Source organism: Strigops habroptila, chromosome 9 (assembly GCF_004027225.2).
Source record: "Strigops habroptila isolate Jane chromosome 9, bStrHab1.2.pri, whole genome shotgun sequence".
Classification (NCBI taxonomy): domain Eukaryota; kingdom Metazoa; phylum Chordata; class Aves; order Psittaciformes; family Psittacidae; genus Strigops; species Strigops habroptila.
In genome coordinates, this window is record NC_044285.2 from 18059683 (window position 1) to 18087658 (window position 27976).

A 27976-nucleotide genomic window follows, 5' to 3' on the forward strand; every position below is an offset into this window, starting at 1 on the left:
ACATAAATCCATGACTCTATTTACAAACCCAGCCAGTTTCTACGGAGGGTTCAGCCGGGAAGGGAAGAAGGGAGGGACAGAAGGACGGGAACGCCGAGCACCGGCTCCGGCCGCCATATACCCCTGCCCGTCTCTCCCGGCCGGAGCGGGCACTTCCGGCGCGCCATGACGTGTGGCGGCGCTGCCGCCCTGAGTGGGCGCTGGGCTGGCGGGGCGGGGCTCGGTGCCTCCCTCCCGCCGTGCCCCCTCCCGCTGCGGCGCGGGCCGAGGCTGAGGGAAGATGGCGAAGACGTACGACTATCTGTTCAAGCTGCTGCTCATCGGCGACTCGGGCGTGGGCAAGACCTGCCTGCTCTTCCGCTTCAGCGAGGACGCCTTCAACACCACCTTCATCTCCACCATCGGTGAGGCGCCGCGGCCGCCGCCGCCATCCTAGGGGCAAGGGGGGGGTCCTGGCCGGGGCCCTCCCGCCGGGAGAGGAATGGCCGGGATGGCGGGACGCGGAGCGGGCAGCGCCGCCCGTGTCGCCGCCTGGGGCCGCGGCCGCGCTCGGCGGCCTGTGCGTGGCCGCTGCGCGGGAGTGGGCGGGAGCCCCGCGGCCGTTACGGGCCCTGTGCGGGGGGAAGCGCCACCGCCGCCGTGCCCCGGCCCGGCCCGTGCTCGGGAGCGCCGCTCCCGCCGGCCCCGCGCAGGGGGCCTCGGTGCGGGACAGGGTTTGTCCGTCGGGGGCGCGGCCCCTGCCGGGGACCCGCAGGGTGTGGGCCGGGCCCCGGCGGCAGCAACAGTTGGGCCGGCCTCGGCGGCTGAGCCGTTGGGCCGCTCGCCTGTTGGTTGTGCTGTTTCCGTGGGGCGGCCTGAGCGATGGCGTGTGCGGGGCTGCAGCAGCGCCCAGCCCGACCCCCGGCCCGAAAAACGCGCGGGGCGAGCGGCAGGGTGAGCCTTGTGTCGGGTTTCTTGCGCTTTCGTTGCGAGTCCTTTTTTAGATGTACATTCTCAGAAGGTGTCGGAGGGCTCGGGCTGCTCACGCTCACTGTGGGTCATGCGAAGCTGCACAGTGACAGGGACCACACTGCTCTTGGCACGTCGTTTAACTACCTCTTCTTTTCTCAACGCTTATAAACGCGTGTGTGTATTCCTGTACACGTAGCTCATGGGTTTGAGATTTGGAGTAGTTCTGTTCAAGCCCTTTAGTCAACTGGAGTGAGAAGCTCCTTAGTGACTAGATAGAGGAACCTCCCCGATGAAAGTTGAGTTTGGTCACAAGTTTGATGGTGAGAAGGAGTTTCTAAAGCACAGCTAATCTCTGTTAATGACAGCAAGATGCTATGTGTCGAAACAGACTGCTGTGGCTTATGTTTCTGTGAGATTTGTGAGTCTTAAAATATTTTACATTGAACTAAACACGAGCAAATTTTCAAGTTCTTCACTGTCCTGAGCTTAAACCACGACATTCACTGAGAGATTGCTGAATTAAAACTGTCCCATCCCTGGCAGTGTTCAAGGCCAGGTTGGACAGGTCTTTGAGCAACCTGGTCTCTAGTGGAAGGTGTCAGGGGGTTGGAACTGGGTGAGCTTTGAGGTCCCTTCCAACCCAAATCAGTCTGTGATTCTGTGTCTGGCAAGACTTGAAATGTGTGGTTAGCCCCTTGTAGTTGAGGTCACTTAAAACGCAGTATACTGTTTTCGGGATGAAGGGGTAAACTGCATTGGAGGTTGCTAGTATTTAGGAAGACAAAAGTAATGCTGGCTTTGGAAAATAATGCTAAAAGAATGAGTAGGCTCTTTATAGGAAGGAAATTGATTTAAAGATGAGGTGGAATAATTTGCAACTTGTTTTATGTTGCCCAAATGCCGTATCCTCTTCAAATGTTTTATTATGCTGAACTTGGTGCACAGGGAAGAAACAAATTTTGATGTAGGCAGATGCTGTTGACTCCATGAGCTATGGCTGGCATTTCCAACACTTTGAGAACAGATTTCCTGCATTTCAACAAAATATTTCTGAAGAGTTAAAATGGCATTAAAATGGTTCCTCTTCTCTCTGCAACAACTTTGAAAATGCTGTATCAGTAACACCAGCTAATCAAGGCCTGAGTAGCATTGCACCTACAAAGTTATTTTGCTGTATCTGTGGTAGAATCAAAGATTTAATAAACATTAATAAATGCTGTATAGTTAAAGAAAAAAAATAGCCTACATTGATACTGTGCTAAATATAAAATATCTCTTCATACTTTCGAAGAGATAGCAGACATAAATGGGTGTGTCTGACTCCCAACCCTTTTCTTGGTGTTTCTTAAACCGCTTAGCCCCTTGGTATTTCTTTTTCTCACTGGTTCACTTTGAAGTCTCGAGGATTTTGAACGTGACGCTGGTTTTCTTCCTTACCTTATTCAGTAAATATACGATTTTCTATCATTTCCTTCCTTTACACTTGCTTTCACAAGGGTGGTATTTTCAACACTGTTCAACCTGAAGAAGCTTACTTATAACTGAGGCATACTACTGATTCCATAGGCAGTATTTGTGATTGCACAGTTCAGTTTTCCATCTTACAATTTGTTTCTTCCAGTCCCTTCCATTTGTTAGCAAAAGACCTACAAACAGTGAAGTCGACAATGCAGGAAATGGTGAAACTGTTCAGAAAGTGCTGATGTATGCTTCAATAAAAGTACTTGGGGAGTTTCACTCTTTCTTGTGTATTGCTTGTATTACTTTTAGGTCAGTCATGTAGCTCTAATCTGTTTTTTCTCTGTGTGAGTGCATGGTGGCTGCTCAGTACTAGTGGGTTTTACAGTTGTCACTAATACATCTGATGAGCAATGGGGCATTCCACTTGTAACAGTTCTGATTTTTTTCCTTGTCTGATAAAGCAAAGCCAACCATGGTGTGGAAGGAGACACAGGGATGCAGTGCTTTTCCCAGACAGGCCCCCCCTGCCAGATGAAGTTTTAGTGTCTCCAGATTAGCATTCCTAATGGAGTGCACCGAGTCTTCCTGAAGTATAAGCTACCAGGCTGTTTTGTGTATATGTTCTCCAAAAAGGGGATTTTGCAGTATGATGGTACTTCCTGTTACAATGTGTGTTCAATTCACAATGATTTTAATTAGAACATATGATACTACATGCCCTTAGTGGTACCCTCTTCCTCTGGTCTGTCTCCTAACAAGATCAGAGTTGTAGAAGTCTGAGAAGGCAAATACTTGAGATGTGTTACAGTAAAATTGTATTGTGTATGTATGCAAATGCAATTTGTGAGTGAAGTGAGTAATTTAGAGGGTTTTCTTAACTACGTGGTGTTAAACCTCTGTTTCAACTCTTTTTCTTTGATTCTACATCCAGAAATTAGAGCAGACTTTGTTGCCACGATGTAGGGGTGCACATCATGTCTAAGCACCAAATATCTTTTGTGTACTTTCCCACTCCTGTTGTTGTGTAGTAGTTTAACTGGGGTTAAACCACATCACTTCAGTTACCAGAGCAGTGGAAGCACTTCCCAAAAGGGAAAAAAGAAAGTAGGAGGGGAATGTTGAAACATTGCTTTATTATGGAAATGAGTTAATAATTAATTGTAGTTACTTTGTCATCTTGCACGATATAATTGTGTCGTACTTGGCAGGTTCCCTTCTCTTCTGCTGTCATGCAAAACATGCCTGTAAGGCTGCATCCTTGTGGATTGCTTGGAAGTTTGCAGATGGTCCCTTGGCTTTTCTCCTCAAGACTTTGGTCATGCTCTAATGATGGTTGTACTGATGCAGACAGTAAGGTCTTGCAGCCTGATGTCCTGTGGCCAGCGGTTGCATGAGTAGTAGCATAAAGGGCAGTGCATGTGTATTTATAATTTATTGGACTTTTTATTCTTTTTTTGGGTGATTCTTGCTACAAGAGTCATTCTGTCTTTGTCTTGACTACTTGGTGCAACTAATACCTTCAGCAAACTTTGCTACCTGTTACGAGAAGTGAACCAGCAGTCTTTGTCTTGGGTGATCCTCGTGGTTATTTGAGGTGATGTGTTTTCAGTCTGATGGGCTTTCAGCAGCTTTAGGCAAGGCAGGTCCTTGGCCTTCAGCAACTTGAAGTTTTTTATACAGGGCTCTGTGTTTGTGCTTGGAAAACTTCTAACAGGGTGGACAAGTCCTGATGCTGCCGCGGTCCCTCGTGAGGATCAGCTTTTCACTGGTAACGTGGGATAAAACTTCTTTTACAGCGGGAATGTGTTATGTAAGGTTATGTTGTTTAGTTTGCTTCCTGAGTGGAAACTTCTGCTTTTGCACTGTTGTACATGGAAAGTAAAATGCAGTTGAGTCAGCTCATTTTCACACTTCAAGAGCTCCTAAAGCAAAACTTATCTCGGAGTATCTCATGTGCATTTTGCTAGTCGTTTCAGTGCGGTGTATGAGAATAAGCAGCATTAATTTAGCAGTCTCCAAGTACCTTAACTTGCTGTTCAAGTAGTGCTGTCTGGTAAAACTGGATTGGGTTTATCATTCCAAATAAGAAGATATATTCTTTGCATTCCTTTCAACTTTTTGTTTAAACTGGTTTCCATGAGAGCAAACTCCTGTCTTTTAGCCGGCAGCTTTTCTGACCTGGTACAAAGGCTGCTGACTCTGACACAAAATTGGTCGTATTTATTTTTTTTAATCCAAGATGATATCAGCATTTGGCAGGAAGCTGCCCACACGAGCGAGTTCTGGACCTGAGAGCTCAAACACTTTGTTGATTTTACAGAAGTAACTTTTCCTTAGCCTACATCTTGCAAAATAAGACACTACTCTGGCAGTGGACCACGTGTGTGCTGACCCTTGAACACTTTGAAGAAAATCCTTTGACAAGCAAAATTATGAACTTCCCTTTTGGAGTGAAATTTCCATGTCTATAACATGTAATGGAAATTGGTTTGGTGTACTCAAGTCAAATTGGGCCTCACTGAGTATTTCTGCTCTTCTTCCCCACAGTTACTTGTATGATAGACAAAAGATTGGTTGTTGGGGGTTTTTTCCACCCTCTCATTAGGCTTCAGCATTCCCTACTGTCCTTCAATCCATTTCTTTTGGGCTTCTCCAGATGGTAGGAGCTGTAGAAGAAAACACACATCATCAGATAGATGAGCAAAGGGAGGGAAGAGTCAGGAAGGCATTGTCTTTATTAATGGTCATTATAATGAATTGTAAGTATTTTCTGCCATGCATGAAGTGACTGAGGCTAGTTTGTGTCTCAGGTGGCACCATCATTCGTATCTGCAGAATTGAAGTGAATGTTGAAGGTTTGCAGGATCTGGGACTTGGGTGTTGATTCAGTACGGTGTGAGGAGATCAAGGGTTTACATGGGGATAGGGGCAGACAGCATTATGGAGATAAATGTGAAACTGGAAGAATGATTCCATGGTCAGGGTGTGTGATGGGTGGTCAGCAAGATGTTATCCTGATGTTGATCAGAAAGAGTTGTAGTTGGGGACATTGTAGCTTAAAAGCATTAAAGTTTATATCTCTTGTGACCTTAAACTTGATCCTAGCACCTAGCTGGTAACGAAAGACATCTCAGACTTTGATTTTCATCTGCCCATGAGGTTGTGTTACCCTCCTGTATTCAGCAACAGGCCAGCAATGTAAGTGAAGTTGTCTGGCTTTTATTAAAAACGCTGTTGCAGCTTTGTTGCTGCATGTTACTCCGACACAGTGTGACAGATGTCTGACTACTTTATGCCTATTCCTAATTGGCAGATGGAAGTCTATCTTGGTTATGTCTTTTCTGGTTATGAGTGACAGGAGGGCAGCTTAGACCTGCTTTTGTGACTTGCTTCGAATGCAAAGTTAAGAACACAGACTGACACTGAATGAACGTAAGAACCAACATATCAATTGATACAGGCCTTGAGAGAGGTGCTGAACACTTGGCTTTTAGGAATTCATTATCTACTTTTTTTGGGAAGGATTTACTAGTCCTTCTGCAGTAGCACATCCTTTTAGTAGAAATGCATCTTGAACTGACTTATTTCAGAATTTAACTGAAATTCATAACAGGTGATTAAGAATCCATTTGGTGTTTGTAGTGATGCTTTATTGCATGTTTTGTGATAGAAATTAGGTGTTTGTAATGCATGGGATATGATACTACTGTTTAATTTGATGTTATGATAGTTCAAGTGCTCAGTCCATCAAACTGACTGTAGATACATAAAGTAGATCTGATCCTTTTCTAATGTGAATAAACGATGAATAATAGTAACTTCAACAGAGTTTCACTGTGTAAGACTCTTGTACATGTAGAGTTGATCCATAAGCTTTTAGTTGCTGGACTTGCAACTCAAAACTTTAGTCAGCAACTTCCTGTCCCAAAAGGGGTTGCAGTGGGATGTAATTTAGTGCCTCTTAAAGGGTTTTTGACCAGAAATAACATGTAGTTTCAGTTTAATCTTGTGGTTTACTATAAACTTTCCTCTGAAATGTAAGCTATGACATTTCTGATTAAACTGTACAAAGTTTTAGGCAACTGAAGTACTGCATGTTTCAGAAGACTTCTCTTCTGATAGGGAGAACAAACAGTAGACCAAGTTTAAGATGATCTGTATTAGCTTTGCCGCTGCTGTGCAGACTCTGCTGCTTTGGGCATCAGAGAAAAAAGCCTGATGCTGAATGTCAGTGGCACTCTCTTACATGTATGGCAGCATTTAAGAACACGTAAAGCAGACTGTTCACTAACAGGAGTCTGGCAACAAATCCGGAACTCGGGAAGAACAGGTTGAGTGTCAGAAATTGGACAAAGCTAACGTGGCTGCCAGCCAGGGAACACATACACTGCCTCCCCACCCCCAGTAAGATCCTCCTTTCCTTCATCTGCTAGAGAGAGAGAGCTTCCCTTTACTGAAGCAAAATGTCTTGTCTGTATGGTGTGGCTTCTGATGGGATTAAAGATGAAGTAAGGTATCTGTGTCAGCCCAGGCGTGGAAGGAAGGAGGAAGATACAGTAAGTCAGAGGAACTGCTGACTGGAAGAACTTGTGGCTTAGCAGAAGTGATGAGAGAAGAGTACTTTGAATATGCAATGCAGGAAAAGAAGATGAAATGGCCATTAAAGAACCTTGCATAATGTAGGAAAAGAAAACTGTTATGTGCTAGAAAGACAAGTGTGGCCTTCATTAATAAGTTATGTGGTTTTGCCTGTTAATTTAAGTGGTAAAACCTTTCAAAGAAGGCCTAATTTGTGATTTCTATAAGAAGTTAAATAAAGCAGCCCTTCTTCCCTTGTGTCCTTTGCTTCCCAAACAAACCTCCCCCCACACCCATACTTACCCCCATGTAAAAACATGGGTTTAAAAAACCTCTGATAAAAATGATGTTCCCAAAGGCTGTTGAGAGTGCCATCTTTAAAAATAACTTCAGTGACTTCATACTTTCAGCTTTGATTTTTGGTCTGTTTTTTAGCATTTTCCAATTTTTTTAATATTTTTTTTTTTCTCTTTTGCCTCTGACTGAGTCGTGATATCCCTGAATCTCTCAAGGAGGTGCTTGGCATTCCAAGTCATGGGGCTATAGCAGTGTTTAACTGTACATACTAACTATGCAGTCTTTCATATCTGTCTTAAATCTGTGGCTGAGGGGATATGTATGCAGTACCTATCATGGGTAACGTTGGACTAGAAGATACAAAGTGCATTGTTTGTACCATGCAAGGGTGTTTTATCTCTAAGTGATCAATGACTTGCCAATTCTTCCCTTGCTTTGTGAATTCTGGGACACACCGTATGCTTGCTTTTCAGGTAGCAGCTCTTCTCTTGTAATCAGACAGTGGTATGGCCCCCAAAAGTCTTTATTTCGTCACTCTGAGTAGCCAGCTCAGTGTAGACAACCCAAACCCTTTTGGCCTGTTCTCATCATCTCAACTGAAGTGTAGTATATGAATAGTGAACAATGAACTTTAAATCATGGTGGCAAGTTATTATTGGTTATATAGGATTTTTTTAGAATGGCATTTTCTTGACATTTTGAATGCTTACGATGCTAAATTTTGGATTAAATGGGCTTTTTTCTTTTTTTTCTTTTTTCTGTTTTTTCCTTCTTTCCCTGACAGCAATATTCAGTTAGCATTACTTTGGTTAAAGACAGCATTTTCTGTGCTTTCTACATCTACAAGCATATCTGATTTACAGGCAGGAGATTCAGGATCATCTTTTCGTCTTCTGGAGGGCTCCACTTTCAATTTTTTTTTCCTCATTCCTCTTAAACGATGCTTTTGGTAAGGACTCATCACATGTCCTCTCATATTAACCACTGGGCTTCTGAAAGAATAATCCAATATTTGTATTCCTAAGACACCTTGTAAATGTGCAAATCTGGTGTTCTTGCCCATTAAAACATTTGGCAAACGTGTTTTTTCTTGTGCAGTAGAAAGCCACATGCTGCACACGCCAGAGACCTGAGGAAAAGAGCTTCAAAGTAGATAATGGATCCTCAAATGTCCCATTGCTGAATTAGAGGTTCAGTGAGTATGGGGCTGGGTCCTTGGGAGATGGCTGCAGCCATTTCTGTTCCATATCTAGTCATAGTTGGAGGGTGAAATACAGAGCAATTCCTGTACTAGCATGGAGCTGCAGCTAGTCAGGTGATATCCTGGTGTAGGATCCACACTGGAGCTGCTTGCACGTTACTCATGGGCCGCCTTTTGGTCTGTATTAACTAGGGCTTTAGCTTAATGATTGGTTCAAGGGAGTCTGTGGTCTTTTAGTCAGAGGAGAGCTGTGACTGTGTGTACCTGTCCTCTGAGTTGCGCCATCACAGACAATGATAAGCTGAAGTATGGAACTCGCCCAGAGGAAACCTAACCTGATCAAAAGAGAGAAGGGTTTGGTCATGACTCTTCAGTGGCAGCACCTACCCTAGTTTCAGCTAGCTGTGAAACTGTAGCCTCAGCTCAAGTCTGTGGCCAATTTTAACATTTGCTGTTCTCCAGTTGCACATTGGCTTGAAAGGAATATGTTCTCGAAGCAGCTAAGTTAGTGCATTCCTCTTGGAGACACTAGTCTATAAATAGTCCTTACAATAAACAAGCTTTACTGTCTGTATCAGTAGTGCAATTTTAATCTATTTCAGAATTATTTTAGAGGAAACTGAGTTACCATCAAGTGTAGCTTATTTCAAATTCAAAATAGAACAAGAGGTAAACATAGGTTAATTTCCATGCACTTTCATAGAGTTGTAGTACTCGGGTTGTAAACCCTCTAAGATGTTCTGCAGGGACTTTTTAAAGCTCTTTTTAAAGTTGGTGTATTCTGACAGTTGGTAATTTTACTCATGTCAAACAGTTGTAAGTTTCTATTCCTGTGTTGTTTTTTAGTCTTAAGATTTGGATTGAGTATTTTTGGTGTTTAAAGTCATGCAATTCAGAGGCCGCTCAAAGCAATCTGTAAATCCTGAATTTAAAATGTGGAAGGAGAATTTCACTTTGCAGGATCTTCTAGTGTTCGCACTGAAGCGCTGCAATGTGCATTTGTGGTGGCAGAACTCATAGGAGCGCTGTTAGGAGTAAGCGGCTGAAGAGTACTGGATTCAAATCTAAGTATGATAACCAGGTTACACAACAGGTTATTGAGCTGTCAGAAACCTGAATGTTTCAATGTGTAGGGTGGTCTCATTCTGATGACTGTAAGTTGTATTCTGAATTCCTTGTTCTCTTGTAGGTAGAAAGTAGCTTATCTTAAGAAAGGAAGCTTAGAGTGGTAGCTGAACCATAGGTGAGGAGACATGCTGAAGGAAGTGGCAGTTTGCTTAGGATCATGAGCAGTGAGCTGATCTTGGTAGTAAGTTTCAAGGTCTTATGAGCAGGAAACCGCCTTATGTTATATATATCTTCATTGCCTTACCTACTTGACCTATTTGTGTATATTTAGTTTGCCGGTGCAGTGTATTTAAACTTTAAGAACTTTATTAGTGTCTTTCAAGGTGCAAGACACTGCCTTGGGTGTCATTGTGTAGGACACTGGTATTAGATTCTTTGTATGGATGAATAGTAGGATGAAGAAAGGCTAGTTAACCCGAAGGAGCCTATTCAGTCCACTCTGAATTTAGAAGTGTTTTGTGGATTCTTAGGTGCTGTCCTGAAGGAATAGAATAGGGCTTTGTCCCTTCAAGTTGTGAAAGGACGAATAAAACTGGTTGTACTTCTGTCTATTCTAAAATAAATTTATCTTGCAACTTTTAAAAACATGGACCTTCACCCTGGTGTGTTGCTTTGTGTTAATCTGCTGTATTTTTGAATGGTCCCAATAAAAGACTGCTGTGTCTTTAATTTACATAGTGATACAAGACATAGCTGAGATCATCTGAAAATGCACTGCAGATGTTACTAGGGACTAAAGCCAAATGTTCAAGTTCAAATGATTAGACTTTGTTCTTTTGCATGAGGCTGTATGACACACTGGTGTGTTGCAAGTGTTCCCCACCCTGCCTTTTACACTGATCGTGTTTCCTACTTGGTCATTTCTTATGTTTGCTGAAATCCTTCAGGAAAGATATAAAAGCAAATTTCTGAGGGTTCAGTTGTTTATTTTTATAGATGAGGCAATACACTGATGTAGCACAAGAAAATATTCCCTTAAAAACTCTTCAGTTCTGTTCACGTGTCCACACAAAGCTCAAATGTGTGATCAATGCTGATACCTGCATGCCTGTCACCCTGTGGTGGGCAAGGTGTGTAAATGAGGGATTCAGTGTCCCTCAGTACCAGTTGCTTATAACTCTTCAAACGTATAATGAAAAGCAAATGCAGTGGCAGCAGCTGATTCCGAAGCATGTCCTGCTTCAGTGTTGTGGGGATAACAGGCTTGTGACAGCCCTCTCAGATTCAAACCCATCCTTTGGAGCACCAGCAGAACAGTACCAGCTGTTACAGCTATGCTATAGAAGTACTACTGCTTACTGGGTCTCATGTTCACCCATGCAACTCAGTTGCTTGCTGTTCACAAGAGGCAAAGCCTATGGGTGGGAGCGTTTTCCAAGTAATTCTCTCCCAGAATTCAACAAACTGAAGGTGAAGCGTACTGATTTTCAGTCATGTGCCTCTATTCACTTCCTTTTTTTGGAGGTAGGTTGCAAATCTGCTTGCTCATTTCCAGGTTGCTTTTAATTCAGTCTTAACTCTAAGTGACTGCAGGAAAGTATTTTCCTTTCCTTTTGTGTATCTTGAAGACTCTTCGTGTTGCAAGACGTGTGTGTTACGTCTTGCAGTAAAGAAGTTGTAAAATTTTCTCCCTCTCCAGGTCTGCCCATTGAAAAAACCAAAACCAAACCAACCCCCCCACAACCTTGCATAAAAGCACAGTGGGATAGGAAGGACCAGTGCTATGAAGTTGGAGCAAGCCCAGCTTGAAAGTTGATGCATAAATTTCAGTTGTTCTGATGCCGTATGGCTCAAAAGGGTAACGAGACTTTGAACCTTGACTCCTTTCCCCGTCTTGTAATGAATTCCTTTTTATTGTGATCTATGTCCAATGGTGATAAGTGCCATAAAGTTTCTGTTTACCAGGGAATCCCATTGGGGAAAAAAGATATTTCCATTCAATTTTCTTCTTCTTTCTTCAAAAGAGTAAGGTGAGATTTGATAAGTAGGAGAATTCTTTAGGAGGGTGGGGGTTTGTGTTTTGCAGGGCATGCAAAACAGATCTCTTAATTGTTAGTTTGATAAACAAGATCTGATCCTGGGGTGCCTCTTGTACATTCATTGGTAGATGGGTCTAAAATGAGACTCTTTCTAGCAAGTAAACCAGGTATTAATTTTTTTCACAGCTTCTCTGCCAATTTTTAGTGTTTAATCACTTTTTAAAATCCCCATGGCTTGTATAGTTTAAAACCAAACAAAAAAGAGCTAAACCATTTAAAATGCTAGTACATTGAGTGCTACTTTTTTTGGTTTTTTTAAATGAAGTATTGCTTTGCCAGAGGTGGAGAAATAATCTACTCTGGTTAGATACAGAGGCCAGTGTACACTGTCAGAGGTTGACGTTTATTTGCATTCTGAAAGGTGTTGATTTCCTGACTGATCTTTTGCTGCAGTTGCACCAGAGAAATGTTATTAATATATAGATTCTATGAACTTAGCGAAATGGGAAACCTACTAAATCATCTTGAGTTAAAATCAGTAGGCATTATCACCTGATCATTCAGCTTTCTCACATGTAAGGTCCAGCTGCTGCAAACTAATGTTGAGCCACATGAAAAACTAACTTAAAATCCTGGTTTGCTGTGTCATTTAAGTAAATGATAAGAATTACAATATTTGTTTGCCAGTGGTGACTAAGGGAGTTTTTTCTCCTTTACATTAGTTTTATATGTTTCTTTTCTGTCTGTCTTTCACTGCTTGTATTATTGAAGAACATGGCCCTTCTAGTACCTTCTTGCTGAGGAGACTGAAGACTAGAGAAACCTTTACCTTCAGGAAGTATTTGCTTGTACTGTTGTAACAGTTGATTTGTTCCAGACAGGATACTTGGGTTCGGTTTCTTTGTGCTGTAGCATCTTTTGCAGCAGAAGTGTTGTTTAAAAGGAGAAACAAGATCTGTAAGTCCAGACAGTGGACTGTGTAGGGAAAAGTTGTAGTGGAGACCTAGCTGAAACCAGAACTGTAGCACTGAAAAACCTGAGATACTAGCTCTGGTGAGTACAGGGTTAAATCCTGGATGAGGAGAGAACAAAAGAGTAACAGTGATGCGATAAGAGTAAGCTACTGTTCTCAGAACTCAAGTAGCAAAATGAACTGTTTCAGCATCTCTGCTTGGTTTGTCCTTGCATTCCTGTGAGAATTGTGTCAGAGTAGTTTTGTTAAGTTTCATAGTAGAAAGCCATTGGTACTAAAGCTGGAAAAGGAACCTCTCAATATGTACCGCTGGACAGTCCCGTATATTTAGTGTTGTAACGTACCTCTTTGGAACATTTCCCAATGTCTCTTTAAAATGATTGCATTACAGCGTCATTACTGGCAAAATCTGCCTAGGTTGGCTGGAATAAGAAGGAGTGTCTAACTCAGGAGTGGAGTGGTGGAAGAAGCAGTAGTAGCAGCAAGAAGAGCTCTTGGTGTACGAGATGAACATAACTTCTTGGCTTAAATCAAAAGAGGCCTAGGTGAGGCCGGTCTCCCTGGCTTCTGATATTTGGCTGTGTTGTTGGGCAGTGGTAGACCCTAGCTGGTGAGTTTTATTAGCTTTGTGTAGCAATACAAGGTAGATATGGCAACATGCAACTCATGGCTTTCTGTGTACGACTCTGTGTCACTGACGACACTGACTTTCCTAGTGTGCAGATTTCCCTGCTCAGTGTATTCCTTGTCATTGTTGGAAGCTATGGCAGAAAATACCCTCAGGCAAGAGAGTGCATCCCTGGCCTATAGTTAGCAAGGATCTGCAAAGGATTTTGAAGAATAATCCCTCAGCTGCTTTTACCATGCTGCAGGGGGAATCCAGCAGCTACAGTCCTTACCAAGGCACAGTCAAGGTCTCAGCTTGGACTTCATCCTTGCAGACTGCAAGCTTGTGGTTACTGCAAGAGATGCTCTTGTATCCATAGCTAATACGTACTGACTTGCTAGGTGGGCGCTGGTGTGTCAGACTTGTGTGGCAACTCCGCTTTAGGGGTTAAAAAGAATTACCCTGTTAGCCTTTGCATTCTGAGAATTAATCTAGGTCTGTGTTTTCTAAAAGCTTCTGAAACTTCACTTCAGATGTTTCTGGGCTCTTTCTCCTTGCTGGGGAAAATAATGTTGCACATGGCTTGTTAAAACTGAAAGCTGTGTGATCCTTTGCAATCGAACCTTCTGATTCACAAATGACTTCTTTATTAGACCCAACTATCTTTTTGAAGTTTTGTATTTTGCAGTGTGTGACTGCAAAATAAGAATTCATCGATAAAGGAAACTCTCTGTCAATAATTGCTTTTGCAATGCTGTAGTCATGGGAGTGTTTTACATGGTCTAATTAAACTTAACTGTAACAGGACATTGCTTGTACTGAGCCATGCAAGTGCTCTTGGCAGGAAGTGGTAGCACATGTCACCAGGCTTGCTCTGCGAATGTTTGCAGCTCACCACTTCCTGTTACTGAAGTGAAAGAACAAAAGAAACACTCGTTTCTAGTTCATTTTAGCCTCTAAAAAGTTGCAGTTGCATTTGTTAAACTTCTTAGTATCATAACGGGCATTTATGGCCTTCTCTTTTATAGTGTTTCAGCTTTGAAATGCATCTTTTTTGAGAATTTTGGTGGAAGTTCCTACTAGAAATCTGAAGTTCCAAGAAGGTATCTTTTGATGCAGATCCTGAGGTTTAGCAGTGATCAAAGGAGTGGTTGTACAAACCGTTTTAGTGCTGTGAGGGAAATGACTAACCACAAGAAACCAGCCTGTGCAAGGCATGGGTTGGTGCACACAGATACCTGACTGCAACTCAGAAAGGCATTCCTCCAGAAAGGAGTCTTTCCCTGTTGCTGCTGCTGTGTCTTAGCTTCAGCAGCTGACAGTGCATACAGAATTATCTTTAAACCATAGCAGTCTCTGAACCTAGTTTTCCCAATAGTTGTGGGACTTAATTCTAAGACTCCAAGCCTAGCCACAGAGGAGCTTTTAAAAACTGATTTAATTTGCTGTTGTCTGTGATGCAATACCCTTCCCAGAAGAAGCTTTAATTTGTGCTTTATAACCTTTGAGGCCAAAAGAAAATCTATTCAGAGCAAAGGTCATTTGTGATTTCAGCAAGTGTTGCACCTAGTTAGGAGAAAAATCTTTACAAGGGCAACACAAAATCCTATTGAGTGTGAAATGGAAATGCTCACCAAACTCCTGATACATATAAGAGGGATTTTCTTTAAAGCACACGTCATTCTTATGTCATTTTTAGAAGAACGTGAATTAGTGAAAGGATCTTTTCACATGTAAATCTACTCATGAGTCCTGGGAAACTGGAATTGTAGCAGTAGTCATAGCATTTGAAATTAATGTAATTAATTTCATATGCTGTTAAAAGTGCTGATGTGAGATTTCTGTGTGTAATTTGTATTCTAACTAATGGGCTGAACGACGCATCCAGAGCACATCAAGATTAAGTGGCTGAAACTTGGTATTTTCAGTATTTTAAAATATTAATATCACATGTGAGAATGAAAATAAAATAGTTAATGAATGTCCATATTTCATATTCAAATGTTACTGTAGTATATTAATAAAGCCCCAAAGCTTCCTGTTTAAATGATGGATGAATTCGTAAAGCTAGAAACGGCATTTGCCCAAGTAAGATACTCTTAATAATTGTCACTTAAATTACATATGAAGAAATAATTTAAAAACCCCCAACCCCTGCACCATGCACCCAAATCTCTTGCAAACTGTGACTATTTAAGATTCAGTGAAGAAAAAAAATGGGCCATTAGTTTCAAGGCAGATTAATTGGGGGGTACATAGGGGTGCTGTCCTGGGGGACGCAAATCTGGCACTCACATCGTGGGGCTTGAGCAAGCTCAGTTTGAACTATGTTATAGTGTAGGTTTAGAGACACTAACGTTAAAACAGTCCCAGGTAAAGGCAGTTTGTTTGGAAATCTTGGCTTTGGTTCATGGAGTCATTTGATCCCTCTAAACCTTAAAAGATATTAATCCCTTCCGAATTATTGTTATTTTTTTCCACCCATGGCTTAAAATCTGTCTTCAGAACCAGTCTAAGAACTGCTGGGTACCATGTGGAAGTGTAAGGGGTGGGGAGGAAGAAGTGTTTTCTTGATACCTTTTGGAGCTTCCTAGAAAATCTGAGTTACTCCTGAACTAGTGTTCTTGGAAAAAGTCCCATGCGTGGTCTGCTTCACCAGCTGTGTGTATAGCTTTTATCTCCTGGTGCTTTACCATTTACTGTGATGTCTGATTAGACTGCACTAAACAGGAGTTTTCAAAGTAGATGCCAGCTTTGAAAAGGAACTAAGGGGTCATAGTGTGTGTTTTTTCCTCAGAGCCAGCTGAGGTTTTAGGGAATTGACTGCAGGGGCTTGTCAAAAGGGGAGAAAAATATACATTCAAGCTAGTGACCTTATTGGTGTAAAATAGAAGAGTTCTGAGATTAAATCTTCCTCTTGTAATCTTGACTAATAGTGAGTCTGAGTTTGGTCTATTTCATTGTGCAGATTAATTTATCCTTGACACTTCGGATGCAGCTGCAGACCTTCGTGCATCCTCAGCACTTCCCTATGTTTGGAAGAAATGACAACTTCAGAATAATTCTTTTGCCGAAGTTTGCTCATACCAAATTGTCAAAACAAAACTGAACCCTTCCCTTTCATTTACTGCAAAACTCAGAGTCTTGCTTTCTCTGGCAGGAATCGACTTTAAGATCAGAACAATAGAATTAGATGGAAAGAAAATCAAGCTACAGATATGGTGAGTATTGCCAAATAAGTTAAGATTTCGGTGACCACTGAATAAATCCTTGAGCAGGAATACTTCATAGCTTTTGAGCCTGCTGCACCAGAAGTTTCATACCTTTTATTCATTGACTGCCATGAAGTTTATGCTTTCTTCTAGCTTGCTCTTGGACTGGTTTTGCTTCAGTAGCACAGGAAATAGCCTGTTCACATGCGAACATTACAGCAACTTCCCATTTTATCAAAAGCTGTCCTCTTAAATATGGTCTCAGCTATTCTCTGTGGAAGAGAAGCATTAGCTCCGTACGTGTAAACTAAAACACACGTCCTCATAAAATGTAATCTCCTCTGCTACTTTGATAGCTAATTGTACTTAGAGGCACAGAAGAGTGATAATGCTCCCATTCCTTGCATGGTGAGTTAGTAGAGACTAAGCCTCCCAGTAGCAGCAGAGGAGTATTTCTGGAGTAGCATTATTACATGTGCCAAACTCTTTAAAATGCTACTGGTCAATGTAGGGCTTCTCTTGATTTCTGAGGTTCTAACAAAGCTGTAAGATTTGCATGCAAGCCAGAATTCTTGTGGCTAAGGAAGTGAAGTGCCAGAAGTGGTTGGTACAAATTTGCTGTCTGTAACACAAGTCAAAAAGCTGTTTTTTGTCACGCCTTTGGGGTCTGGCTCCCTCCAGGTGTGACTAGTAGCCAAAAACTCTGGTCCTCTTGTTCACTCACAGACACTGCTTTGAAGTCATCTAGGATAAAATGTCAGCACACTAAGGTATAGTGGCTGATTTTAATAGCTAACTGTATGTGAAGATGCACTATCCTAAAATACTGTACTGCTGCATGTTTTAATTTTTGTTTAATGCAGGACTCGGATGCATCAGAGCTGCCTTTTTGAATTATTCTAGGGGAGGCTGTGTAGCGCTGAGTTCTAATGCTTGCATGAACATTTAAGTGCTTTTGTGCCATATTTATGGTGCTGCTATAACCACAGATGTAAGTAGGATAGCTTGGGAATGAGGAAGATGTTGAGGGCTGAAAAAACTTGTGCAAGCAGCATCTTAATGGTGTTTTTTCTTAGTGAGTATCTTATATTGTTACTGTGTATAAAAAGATCTCTAAGTACAGAAGAGTGTGAAGATCTCCTCCAACAAATGCTTGTTTTCACTGCATTTTAGGGATACAGCAGGCCAGGAGAGATTCCGCACAATCACAACAGCTTACTACAGAGGAGCCATGGTGAGTCTTCTCAATTCAAAACAATTAGGCACAACTAGTGTAACTGGTTTGCTGTTCTGAAGGTTCTATCATGTAAGTCTTCAACTGGAGGATAGGATAATTGTGGCTTGAGATGCAAGGAATTAAGTTTGTGGTTTGGTGGGAGTTTTTTTGTTTTGTGCTCTTTTTTGTTTTTCATTTTTTAAACCTGTTGGTACTTTGTCTAGTCCTGTTCTTGTGATGAAACTTCAAGCGCTATTGTCTCTTGAAACATAATTAAAACTTCTGCAGATTATAATAAAAGGTGAAGTTGCCAAGCTACAGTGGGACAAGGCTTTTTTTACTGCAGTCAACCTCTTTCAACATTTGAAATGTTTGAAAAATAGCTAATGGATGATTTTAATATTAAAAGTGCATTTCACTGAATTGATTTCCTTCAACCAGTAGAGAATGCAAAACCTGGGCTAGAAATATAATCACCTACAAAAGCTACTGTTGCTTTTTCCGCCATCAAGAGTGACTTGAAGTCAAATAACTGACCTGGAGCCCGCACTCGTTGTGCTGCAACTGCTTGTAATGGTTCTTTTAATTAATGCTATGGGTTGAGATACTTTATGTTGGGATACTGTTAATTTCAACTTGCTGATTACTAGCTGTCCTGCTACTACATATTTTTATTGCTTTGGATGAACAGATCCACTCCATTCATGGGCTGGTTGTGGGTCCAAATAACTCCACAGTTATGGGATACAGATGGGGAGAAACAGTAACGGTTGTGGCTGTGTTAGAGCTTTCTAGTACTTAAAAAGGTTATGGCAGTGACATGGTCTTCTCCCCACCTCCCAGTCCATGGCCAAGGACTTTTCTTTGTCCTCTGAGGAATGATTGGAAAGACAATAAGGAATGGAGGTGAACCTGGCAAACTGACCTTAATGCAGCTGTTGTATGTCTACCCATGCTTTGCTGATTGTTGAGAGCCCACAGTAGTATATGTACATAACTGTCTGAAAGGGCTAAAGCTCCAGGGAGAGTCCCTAGTGTCAGCTTTGCTGTAAGGATCTACTGGCCCCAGCAGACTGGATCTCACAGGTTTGTCATCTTTGGCTGCTTAAAGCTACTGCTTCTAAACTTGACTAGCAATAGAGTTGTGGTTACTGTTGTAGAATTTCTACACTTTTCTTGACTATAGGCTAATAATTTAAAGCTTCATGTAGGTGGTGTGTTTTACCTCTAACAGTGGCGAAAGATGTCGAATAGTAATATTTTGGGTGAGTTCTCAGCAATGCCATAATGTCTTGAAAAAAGATTGTAGGTGTATAAGTTGGGTTGAACTTCTCACAAGTATAATCAAACCAAGAGCGTACATCAAAAGGCAACCAATAGTGCTAGCTCATCTAACTAGATTTTCTTAATTTTGTTTAGGGAATTATGCTGGTGTACGACATCACAAATGAAAAGTCTTTTGACAACATAAAAAACTGGATAAGAAACATAGAGGAGGTAGGTGCTTTGGGAAGTATTTCTTACGCATTCATCTTACGATTTTCCTGGGACCAATAATAACCAAGTAATTATTCACTTTTACTATAGTAGCCAACATACATGGTCAAGTTAGACTGTGCAGTGAATGCAACAGTGGTTATTAATGGGGAGAAGATCTTATTCACCTAGGGGTAGAAAGTAGAAAACGTAAGTTTAGAAAGTAAGCGTAAAGTGTTTCAAAACTGCTTTTACTATATGACTCTCATTGTTCTTTTTTGCTTTTGGGTGTGTCTGAGGAAAGGGAAGAAGCAAGATTTAGGCTGTCTGCCTTTCACTGGGGTGATGACAGATCTGTCTAATTTTGGATGTTACTGTGGTGTGCGTTTGTCCGATTAGGGATTTTTGACCTTTTCATTTGGTCTTGGTAAAACTTCCTTCCTGCTAACTTAACTGTAAATCATTTAATGGGACATGCTGTCAAGTAAGAAGAGGTCATTATGAAGTGAGAGGAGAAACCTTAATTTTAGTGAAGCTATAGTTAGGTAACAGAATCTTGCTGGTTTGGGTTTTTTTCCTTAAACATAAAACGCATGGGCTTTTCTTTAGTATTGTTACTTAGCTTCTTAACCAAAATTCCTGTATTAGTGACCAGTTTGATACTGTAGTGACTGGGCTGGAAAAGTTCTCTTGCTGAAGTGATTATTAAAGTATTTTATTAACAGTCTGTTTTAAAAGTGCAATTGTATTGCATAATGATACTGCAACCAAATACCTCAGATGTCTGCGCACCGCTTTGAAGTGAGTACTGTTACATTTCCAGAATAACCAAATGCCTGTGCATGTGTGCAGCCTGGTACAGAGCTCATGGTGCTGTATTTGATCTGTTTTAATACTCAGGCAAATTTAATCTGGGAGGATTTCTTCCAACCAATTTTAATATGTAAGCATTAAATTGGCTGTTTCAGAAGCCAGTCTTTTCCTCAGCAATGCCTTCACATTAGATAACTTTTAAAAAATAAAATAGTAATTTTTGGGTGAGTTTGACGTGTAGGTTTCTTTTCAACAACGATGTACTTTGTTTCTGAGAGATTACCTTTTGTTCTTTCAGCATGCCTCTTCAGATGTAGAAAGAATGATCCTGGGTAACAAATGTGATATGAATGAAAAAAGACAAGTCTCAAAAGAAAAAGGGGAGAAGGTAAGCTTTTGGTGACTTACTTGATTTAGAAGCCTCCTTTTCGTAGGGTTTTGGCTGCTGGACATGTTAGGCATAGGAGAGATAATGGGCCTCAAACGTCTTGTTTCAGAAACTTTTATGTATTATGGGATGCCAGGTTTGCGGGTTTTGTTTTTAGATAGCACTTGACAGTCTTAAAGTCTGAATAAACTTAATGATGCTGTTGTCTTGAAGGGAGGATCCAGTAAAGAATGTTGACCTTTGCTACAGCATGAAGTATTCTAAATCTCAGTCTGAATCTTTGTATATAGTCTAATCAATTCACCATGGTGATTACTTACTCATGCTGTAAGTCCTGCTACTAAAGCTGAAGTAATCAGCTGTTCTTCAGAACAAATGAGCAAGTAAGAATACTATATAATCTATTATGCACACAGCTAAAGCAGTGTAGTTACTAGTAACACTGCTTATGGGATGATTGTATGTTGTTTTCTGGTCCATAAATCCGTATCAGTGAAGATTTTATCTTAATGTTCTTTTAGGTGCTAAATAAGTCTTTTTGTGAGCAATTAATCTCTTTGTTGTTTTGAATTTACATGAGGGTATGGTCTGTTCTAACATTTTTGTCTAATTATCCAGTAACTTTAATGTTTTTGCAAGAGAAAAGCAGAAATGAGGCTTGTTTGGTTTTGGTTGTTAAGCTTGCTGCAGCATATAGCATCTATTGTATTATGAACCCATGTGAAACACTGGTTTTACAAAGGAACTTCAGTAACACTGAAAAACTTTAACCTCTCTTCCAGTTAGCAATTGATTATGGAATCAAATTTTTGGAGACAAGTGCAAAATCCAGCATAAATGTGGAAGAGGTAAGAGATGGGTGTTACACTTAAGTGTGTTTGTTGAATTGCTACTATGGAGACATGTTTCATGATCTACTGGGCTTTCTGACCTGATCTGGGACCTAAAGTTCCAACTGCGCTCCAGGGTCACCAGTCTTGTTATATTTAGAGAGCTGCTGTAAAATCCAGCATTTCTTGTTTTCTGGTGATGTCTGGAATTGGGTGTTAACAGTCGTTTATTATCATTGTAGGAAGCAGTCCCTTGAGACTTCTGTGCCTTGCTGCTAAATTGCAAGTGCTTTTGACAGGGAACAGGTGTAATTTTAGAACAATGCTTTGTGCAGGAAATTGGATTTAAGATTCTTAACTTTGAGAATAACATGCTGTTGTGTCAAGGAGCCTTCAGATTACCACTAGATATGTCCTATGCAGATGAGACTGAAGTTGACATGGAACACCAGCATAGACTGTCATAAGGTGATGTTAGAAGAGGAAGTCCCTTGACTTGCAGTTTGTTTTCCTGCAAGTGAATTTTATGCTCAAGACGTAAGATTCCTATTTATGAGAGCATAAGGAAATAAATTGGAAGGAAGAGTGGCTCGGCTCCAGTCTGTCTTACCATGAATCAGTCTTGTTATGTCAGAGAGGGCGGGGGAGGATCTTAACCCCATTAAAAGCGTGAACAAGAAAATAATCTGATATCAAAAGGCAGCTATATCAAGATTCATTCATTCAGATAAGGCAGACTTATGCTTAAATGTTGTTCTTATACATAGCCATCTAAAAGCTTTTCCATGTGTATTGATTGGATACCTTTTAGAAGTCCTCCAAACACGTATTTAATACAGATCATGCAGCTAACAAATTAACTACAAACTAAAGAGATTGTTACTTTAAAATAATGTGACTGGTGCCATGCCAGCATTTTTTTCTGATTGCAGGATAGTTGTTATACAATATATTTAGAATTAACCTATTTTCATTGTGTTGCATCTGGAAAAGTGCTTGACCTGATTTTCATAGTGTCGTTGGGGTTCTTACAACAGACAATGGAAGTGTGAACATTAACAGCTAATACCAGTGGTGCATAGCAATATTCTCCTAATAAAAAGTACCGTACCTATCTTCTTCATTAGTTCCTCCAGATGGTTGACTTGCTTTTTCATGACATGCCTTGCTATTTCATTTTAACTCCTGTAGGTCACTAAATGTACAGCATTACTTTGTGCTTACTCCAAACAACACAGCTATCTGAATATTTAATTGTCACACGAATAGTGAAGAAAGCATTAAAAAATGCAGCTGATACAGGCATTGAGCAAGTAACGATTTAGTCTTTGTTCCACCAAATACTTGTGGGAAATGACACGATTGTGATACTCTTGTGATCACAAGTTAATTAATTTGTATTATTTGTTGTATTTATTTGCATTAAATGAGTCCTTGTCTTTGAATATATTCTGAACACAGTGAAAGGGGAAATGTTTAGTTTTTACATTCTGGAACTGTCCTTGGATTGTTGATAACTCCTGATAGGGAAAAGCAAGATTTTAGGTTGCTTCTGGAGAAGTGGAGAATTGCAGAATTTTTCCACTACAGAAGTTTCTTTGTTCCTTTGTACACTGAGGTCTGAGATGCTGAGATTTGACAGAGTGTGGATTTTGGGTTTTTTTGTGATGGTTTTATTTTTTGTTTGTGGAGTTTTGGTTCTGTTGTTTTGTTTTGTTCTAATACGGATACTGGAAGTGTAACTAACACTATAGGTACATAGTGTACGTAGCCTTCTCTTCAGCAGATCAAGTTTTTTTAATGCCCAAGAGGTATGCAATGGGCAAGTCTGTTCACTTGCAAAGATTTGAGGGATGGAGACTAAAAATAAATAGAGTTTTTCTTCTAAAGCATGCTTACTGCAGTTTTAAGTAAACACCTATTGTACACAGAGTGAGTGCCTTGCTACTCCAAGTGCTAGCAGTGGCCTACAGAATACTGTATTGTTAATGCCTCTGGCTACTTCAAATCTATCTTGTCTTTAATGTGTCTTGTGAGTAACTCTCTCTTTTGTTTTGTTTTTTATTTCTGTTCCTCACCAGGCATTTTTCACACTTGCACGGGACATTATGACAAAGCTCAACAGAAAAATGGTTTGTATTTGAAACTGGCATACAAACTAGTTAGGTTGCAGTGACTGCTATAATAATTGGCTGAATAGTAGCCCTATCAAGATAATCCTGGGGATTACAGTGGGGATGATTGATCAAAATTGAGCAAGCAGTGCTTTATCACACTTTGTTGCACATCAGCGTGTAACTACTTTATTTTGCATTAACATTAACATTTGGCAGCCTGGAACTGATGTGTTCTTTTCAAATGTTAACAGTGTGATCTTTGCTTTATTAAACATCAAATTATGTAGTCACTCCTTCAGCTAATCCTTGAGAGCTGGATTGTTAAATGTTTCTTTTTAAACCAGGCAGTTTTACTGAGTGATTAACAGAGTGGATAATTGAAGAGCATGGGTTGCAACAGGCCTCTGCTTTGGTTGTTGCTTTGCAAGGGGGGAAAGTGGGGAGGGAGACCTGGAAAGCTGGACTTTTCTTTTTCAGCATTTCCTGATGTCGATGCTCTTGTCTCTTTCAGAATGACAACAGTTCATCAGGGGCAGGTGGGCCAGTAAAAATAACAGAAAATCGATCTAAGAAGAGCAGCTTCTTTCGATGCACGCTACTTTGATGAACTTCTAATGATAGACTGCAGCACACTTAGAACCTTTTCTGCTTCTTTGAAAGCACAGGGTCACAAAGCCTCAGAAATAATACCACCAAGCTGCTGCTGAGAGCTCCATTGAACGTAGACTGCGATACACAAAATACCGAGTGGATTTTGCTCACTAAGCCTATTGACCTGTCAGGCTCTTCTTTCTCAGATATGGAAGCTATGAAGTGGAGACACAAATGCAAGAGTTAACCTGTTTTCCTTTTTTACTTTCTGTTTTATTGCCTGTTGCAAAAGCTGCTATGTTTCTTTTAACTTTGCACATCCATATTGGCCTCTTACTGCCTGTTACAGCACAATCTTACATTTGTATTTGCACAGTTTCACTTGTAAGTAAGATTCTTAACAGATTTGTGCAGGTTTTTCTTTCTCTTTTTAAACAAATTTATTTTCAAGCAGAAGAGCCAGGGGAAAAATTATGTCTCACTTCCATTATTTTCTATGCTGTATACTTGTGGCCATGACTGCAGTATGGATGTTGACACTCTAGTGATGAGAATTACTGGAACAATTGGCATTTAACAATTTGTATGCATTTTGTCTCTTAGATGCACAAATCTGTTCATGCAGAAGCGATGACATTCTATTCTGAATGTAGTACGTTGCTTTTCTTTCTTTACCGGACTTAGCAAAGTTGTGTTCTGAATTGCCAGTCACTGTCTTGATTCACAGATGCACCTTTCAGTTATTTGAATAAACACAGTGTCTTTCCTCACTTAACTTCCCTTTGTTAGCTCAAACCGTCTGCACCTTTTTTGTTTCTAATGAGGAAGTGCACTCTGGAGCTGAAATCATCGTCACAAATTAGCCTCATCACTATCACTTAAGTGGCTTGTGGAAGCTGAATGCATGAGTTTTGAGTAACCTCTGTGGATTCATTTGTTCAGAAATGACTGCTTCTAAAGGTGACTTCCATTTCTACTGTAATTCCACGCATAGTTCGTTAATGTCTGTGAGCATCGACGAGGTGTCCAAAAACTATCTTCCTGTGCAGTTACTAGAGTATATCAAGTTGTGGCACTAAGGAAATGGTCACATTAGGGCTGTAATGTACTCTTAGTTATGCAGTTAATGCTGAATGTGTGAAGCCCTCTTTGGTCTGCTCAAGCAGTTAAGTTAGTTTTTTTTTTTCATCAAAAACTGGTACAGTGACCTAGACTGTTAGAGGCAGAGTTCAAACGTAGTTGCCTTTTTTACTCAACTGAGCATTGTATAGCCTAGTCTTTGTTCTACTACTTTTTTATTGTCTTCTGAAAAATTTTCTCAATGAGCAATTAAAACAGGTGCTTTAGTTCTGTTGATGTGCCAAACTTGGACCATTGTAAGCTTTAACTACAGGTTCGTGTCCAGCATGTTTGTTACTAGGGGATAGGTGCATTCTGTCGTTGTCAAAGTTCATGTCTGATGTGCTTGCTTTTGCTTCACTACATGGTCTGGAGTTGTAAACAGTGAGCTGGTTGTTAGCACAGATAACAGCTTCATTTTGTGGTGTCAGGTACTGAACTTGTCATCTCTGGGTCTGTTGTAAATATTTTGGAAATGAAATGGCCAATAGCGTTAGATTTAAAGACTTTTGATTTTAAAAGGTTTAACATTAGTAGCTGGTTCCATAAAGTTTTAAGTGGTTATCAACCTGTCCCCACGTGTAGTTTAATAGAAATAGTTATTGTAACTAGGTGGTGAATCTCATAAACTGCTGTTGCTGCACTACAGCAGAAACATCTTCATGGCAACAAGGTTCAATGAAAAAACAAAGCAACCCTAACTGCTCTGTTGTCTACCCTTGATGTTTTTCTTGGACGGGCTAAAGCAGTTATGTTTTCTGTATGGTTAAAAAAGTGCTTCTATACAGAAAGTGTTGTGACACCAATTATGAATGTTGTTTATTTTCAGTAATTTACCTCTGACTTATTTGGTGTCGTAATACTTTGATTTTTATCTCAGGGGTTGTCTGCAAACCAAAACTGACATGTTCTGTGTTTGGCACCGTTTACAGAATGCTTTGTATTGTTTTTCCTGTCTTCGCTGTGTGGTTAAATGTTCATTCAATATTAGTCTCCATGAACTTCCCTTTGAAAGAGCCTGTAAGTAGTAGAGTCTATGAAGTGCTTCTTGAAGCAGCAGCGAATTGGGGTATCTGCTTTGTTGGGGGGGTGGGAGTGGGGAGAAAAAAACCTTGCTATTTTCTTACATTTAGCTGTGCTAAACTGTACATAAATGTGAGGTAAGACCATAGGAAACTCACTTTATGCATGATAAAATAATGCAGTAAATATTTCACGTTGCTTAATGTTCATGTAAAGTTCATCTTTTTCTATTTGTAGAAGACTTTAATGCAATTTTGTTGTCCCCTGCTGAAACTGAAGAATTCTAATTTCATGTGGTCTTATGGATAAGGTAAAATGCAGATTTCTCTCTCTCTTTTTTTGCTGTTTTGCCCTCACCCCTCTTCTCCAGCAGTATTAAATGGCTGAGTGGCTGCACTTTATCGGTGTGCTAACTTTTGGTCAGTATAGACCTGTTTCTGTGTACAGTCTGCCTTGTCAGACATTGAGAAACGTGCTGTATCCTAGCGTGCAGATCAGCTGTATGTTTTACTGGGAATTTTTTTAGCTGTATTTTCCTTTAGACAGGCGGGTGATGATAAATGGTATGTTCTGCCTACGCATCAGATGCTGGGTACTACAGGCTTTTCTAATATCACTATGATTGTTTTGTGCAGCCTCTGTTGCTACTTTGCTCAAGACTATATAATCTAAACTTTGAAGGACTCTTAACTATACCTCAGTCAATTAGTTAGTATTCTAATGTCCATTAGAATGAAAGTCATATAATGATGATTCATTAAGCAGCAAATGTATTTCTGTTTTGTTCCAGAAACTGCCATTAACCTTTCAGGAAAGGCAGACGTTTTGTGGTGGATTTCGCTAAAACAAAAATGCTGCTTGTGCTATGGAGTTTTAGGAACTCTTTCCCTCAGCCCCATGGCTGTGCACTATACCTTGACCAATATTTTTCTAAATGGTTTAAGGAAAAAAAGAAAAAAAAGGAAAAAAAAAAAGCCAAACAAACCCCAAACTGCTCTCAGTGCTTTGCAATTTTAGCTTTCAGTCTGTGCTCAGCAAAACATGCACAAGGAGGTTTTGTTGAGTGTGTATAGAGTATTTGATTTGCTTACTATCTGGAAGTTCTATTATTGCTAAAGCTTAAACCACTTGTGAAACTTAACGCACTCACTTTTCTACTGGGGGGACAGTCTTAAAATGCTAATTGACTTTTCAGACCTGTAGTTCTTTTTACAGAAAATATTTCCTATTGTAAGTACCTTTCCTGTACTAGTCTGCTGAAGTCAAGTGAATTAAGTTGATCATTCTCACAAGTGAATAAAGGAGTCTTTAATATACATATCACGTTAAAATATTGTGAATGGATAATGATTTGAAAGTACATGAATAATATGTAAAATGCATAAATGTGTTATTTGTGAAAATGCATCTGTTATTTGGTTACCTGTTAATGTAACTGAAATTTTGCAATGTTAACCTTAAGGATTGGTCTGTAGGTGATAATAGGTCTTTTTTCTCCTCCATTCACTGAACTGCTTATGTCATTCTCATTCTTATAAATAAAACTTGTATTTCTTTCTTCCACAAAAGCAGGTTTTCCATTGATTTTTCTTATTTCTGGTGAATTTAAGTATTTTAGTGCATTCCTATGGCCTTACGAACGTTTTTGCAAATAAAACTTCAATTACAGTTATTTTAATGCTATATAGCTACTAAATTCAGAATAAAGAGTATAGTCCTTGAGAAAATGCTTAATTTTGAAATAGAAGTGTTCTACTTTGTGTGTTCGAACACATTTTATCTCTGGTATAAAGGTGTAATGTGAAAAGCTCCTGCAGATAAAAGTGAACTTGTCATGTGGTTAACTTGTAAGCCTGATCAGTAATTGTGTATTGATGTGTATAGACAAAACCCCAAACCCAACCCCTAAAAAAACCCCAAACCTTCACACTCCAGTGGTTTTATTATTCCATGTGAACTTTTTTACAACAATGTGTGTCTCAAATAAAAGTTACATAATGAAAAGTATTTGGACTA

At 40.2% G+C, this 27976-nt stretch overlaps 1 protein-coding gene across 1 annotated transcript; it reads left to right on the forward strand.

Annotated features, from left to right (window-relative positions):
• The first annotated feature begins 200 nt into the window (after positions 1–200).
• Positions 201–27967, forward strand: RAB8B (RAB8B, member RAS oncogene family). Its single transcript, XM_030497014.1, has 8 exons — positions 201–404; positions 16336–16396; positions 17561–17621; positions 19023–19100; positions 20191–20280; positions 21063–21128; positions 23192–23242; positions 23739–27967. Exons 1-8 carry the CDS (start codon positions 281–283, stop codon positions 23829–23831), a joined length of 624 nt encoding a protein of 207 aa, XP_030352874.1. The 5' UTR covers positions 201–280; the 3' UTR covers positions 23832–27967.
• Positions 27968–27976: the final 9 nt, after the last annotated feature.

Excerpts from the sequence above, each read along its gene's own strand:
- RAB8B (XM_030497014.1), top strand. The coding sequence starts at position 281 with ATGGCGAAGACGTACGACTATCTGTTCAAGCTGCTGCTCATCGGCGAC. Across the intron at positions 16,397-17,560 it reads AAAATCAAGCTACAGATATG|GGATACAGCAGGCCAGGAGA; the intron begins GTGAGTATTGCC and ends ACTGCATTTTAG. Across the intron at positions 23,243-23,738 it reads CAAAGCTCAACAGAAAAATG|AATGACAACAGTTCATCAGG; the intron begins GTTTGTATTTGA and ends TGTCTCTTTCAG.